Below are 2,680 nucleotides of genomic sequence, written 5' to 3'. Positions count from 1 at the left end.
AGGCACAGGGTGGCAAGTTGAGCATCGCCCCCTTGAGCCACCCTAGTCCCTGACTGGCACTGAGGTCGACGCGTGCTCTCCTGCACAGAACACTTGTGCTGACTAATGTGCCACTGCAGAGCAGTCAGGGGTCACTGGCCTCAAGCGATGATGAATGACATTTCATTGCTCCAGCACAGTGCCCAGGGTGGTGGGGACACAGCCACTGGCTGGGATCAGAGCAGAACTGCACACACACATCTGGGACGTCACACACCCTCTGTCACTAAATTTACACTTGCTTTCACCAATTTGTCTGCAGTCACAGCACAGTAAAGCTGACAGAGGCTTGCCCAATGCACAGAAATGTCCCAGACATTCCTGGGCTCAGCAGCACACACTTGGGGTGGGGACATACAGGCAGCAGTGTTGGTGACAGGCTGCCTGAGAGCAGAGCTGGCTTTGCTCCAGTGTTGGGTGCTATGAGCCACGGGCCTGGCACAGGTCTGGCAACACACGGTGTTCCTCCTCCATGGTGATAACACGGAGGCAGCTCCATAGCACAAGAACACGGCACAGGGCTGGGTCGGGAGGGCAGTGCATTGCTACAAGCTCATCTGCCAAAGCTGTGCCCCTCTCACAACACCAGCCTGCAGAGTCCTCCTGGAAGGATGCTCAGAGTCTGATATGGCCACAGTGCCCTCCAAGAGGGACATTTGGAGCCTGGCACAGCCACAGCACCCAGGGCTGCACCGGGCACCTCTGGGAGCACAGGGTAGTGTGAGTGGGGGACACTGCCAGACCCAGCACCAAAGTCCACACTCAGGGCTTGGGGCAGGTACAGCCACCGCTCCTGCCTGAGTATGGGGTCTGTGTGCTCGGCTGGTCTCAGGGCCAGGGGCAGAGCTGTACACGCTGCTGCCTTCACAGATCTGGTGCTGGAGACATGCGACCTGCAGTGCGAGCGCAACGGGCGGGAGCACCGGACGGCAGAGATGGGGTGCCAGCAGCTGGTGGTGCGGCGGGGACAGCCCTTCACCATCACCCTGCGCTTCTCTGGCCGGGGCTACGAGGAGGAGGTGGACAAACTCGCCTTCAACGTCGAGACGGGTGAGTGCTGCCTCATCTGTGCCGTGAGGGAGGGCTGTGCAGGTGTCACCACCCACCACCCCTGCCCCAGGGCTCACCTGTGTCCCGCAGGGGCTCTGCTGAGGCACCCACCCCATCTCACATGGTCCCTGTCCCCTATCCCTGCCTGGCAGAGGTTGGTCCTCAGCATAGTTTTGATATCATAATGAGGGAAAAAAAGGTATAAACTAGTATCCTTAATGAGAGTGGCAGGGAAGCAGTAAAGAAGTAAAACAAAAAGCACCACCACTTCCTTCTCTTCCTCCCATGGCCGAGCTAGTCTTGGGGCATGCCAGAGCTACCAGGAAATGCTTTGGCTGCAGCTGGGAACCTGCCCAAGCCTCTTACCCCCCTGAGAAACATCAGCAAAGCAAATCTTTTCAGACAAGGGTATCAGAGCATTTCTGCTGAAGGGCTTTACACCCAGCCCCACCACTGCTCAGACATTCCCTGGCACGGGGTTTGCTCAGGAAACACAAATACTGAAGAAAGGAAATGTTCCCATGGAACATCCCCAGCGCAGCCCCCCGAACAGGGCCAGGGCCATCACTCCCATGGCCAGGGCTGGGTGCAGCCATCGGGCAGGGGCTCAGCTCCGCCAGCTCAGAGCAAAGGGAAAGGAAACTCTTTCTCAGGCAAGAGCTATTTTGGGGCTGCAGTGTCCTGCTGAGTCAACCCAGCCAGAATTCCAAGAGAAACGCACCCAGGTTTCCTCACAGAGTAAAACTCTTCTTTTTCCACACCAAAGCATCATGGGGGCTGCCCACCCACTCCCACCCTCCAGGTTTCTCCAGGCCTTGCTATGGCTGGGCAATCCCAGGCTGGTTTTGCAGGAGGAGCTGCCTCCCAGGCCAAGGCACAGGCTGGCAGCAGCTCCTCCAGGCTGGGGCCCATGCCCAGTGCTTGCAGAAAGAGGGCAAAGGTGCTTGGTGCTCACAGAGGCACATGCAGTGCCTCCCCACCAGCAGTGGCCCCTGTACATTCCTCTCCAGGGCTGGATCCAAAGCCCTGTCAAGGCAGGGATGGACAGACCTGTTCCCCCACACTGAGACAGCAAAGCCACTGAGGCCTTGTGCCTCCTCCCACAAGAAAAAGGTGAGGAAGGACAGGCGAGAATAGAGCTGTATATTTTCAGCAGCTGTGTTGGCTGAGACCTGCTCAGGTGCTCAGCGCCCAGAGCCCGGAGGGGGGGGATGCTGTGGAGGCAGCAGGAGGAGGAGGAGGAGGAGGAGGTGGCAGGCTCCCATGGCTGACCATCCTATGGCAGCACTGGGCTGGCGCTTGCCAAAAGGACACAGTGAGCTCAGCCCAGCCTCCCTGAGAGGAGAAACTGTGTCACTCTCATGAGTTCACGAGTATTTTTGGTGACTGACCTGGCGCCATGCCCACGCTGCGGGCGAGGGCTGGCGAGGGACCAGCCAGGGCTGTGCTCCTGCTGGGGGAGTGGACAGCGGTGGCACCACTGCCACGGCTACTGGCCAAGCACCGAATGGCCAGGGAGCTCCTGGGCCAGGCTGGGCGTCACCGCTCCAGGGAGCGGGTCTGGAGCTGGCTTGGTGCAGGTGGCTTGGCT

At 59.4% G+C, this 2,680-nt stretch overlaps 1 protein-coding gene across 1 annotated transcript in view; it reads left to right on the top strand.

Moving 5' to 3' along the window:
• Positions 1–909: 909 nt before the first annotated feature.
• TGM2 (transglutaminase 2) overlaps positions 910–2,680 on the top strand; it is a gene marked incomplete at its 5' end in the record, with an annotated part of 10,075 nt that continues 8,304 nt past the window's right edge. Inside the window, one exon of the mRNA XM_009075461.1 lies at positions 910–1,089. Coding sequence (XP_009073709.1) covers positions 910–1,089 — 180 coding nt within the window. The remainder of the gene's footprint in view (positions 1,090–2,680) is intronic.

Source organism: Acanthisitta chloris, unplaced genomic scaffold, assembly GCF_000695815.1.
Source record: "Acanthisitta chloris isolate BGI_N310 unplaced genomic scaffold, ASM69581v1 scaffold29635, whole genome shotgun sequence".
NCBI lineage: Eukaryota > Metazoa > Chordata > Aves > Passeriformes > Acanthisittidae > Acanthisitta > Acanthisitta chloris.
Note: the sequence above shows the minus strand (reverse complement) of the source record. Positions and strands in the feature narration are given on the sequence as shown.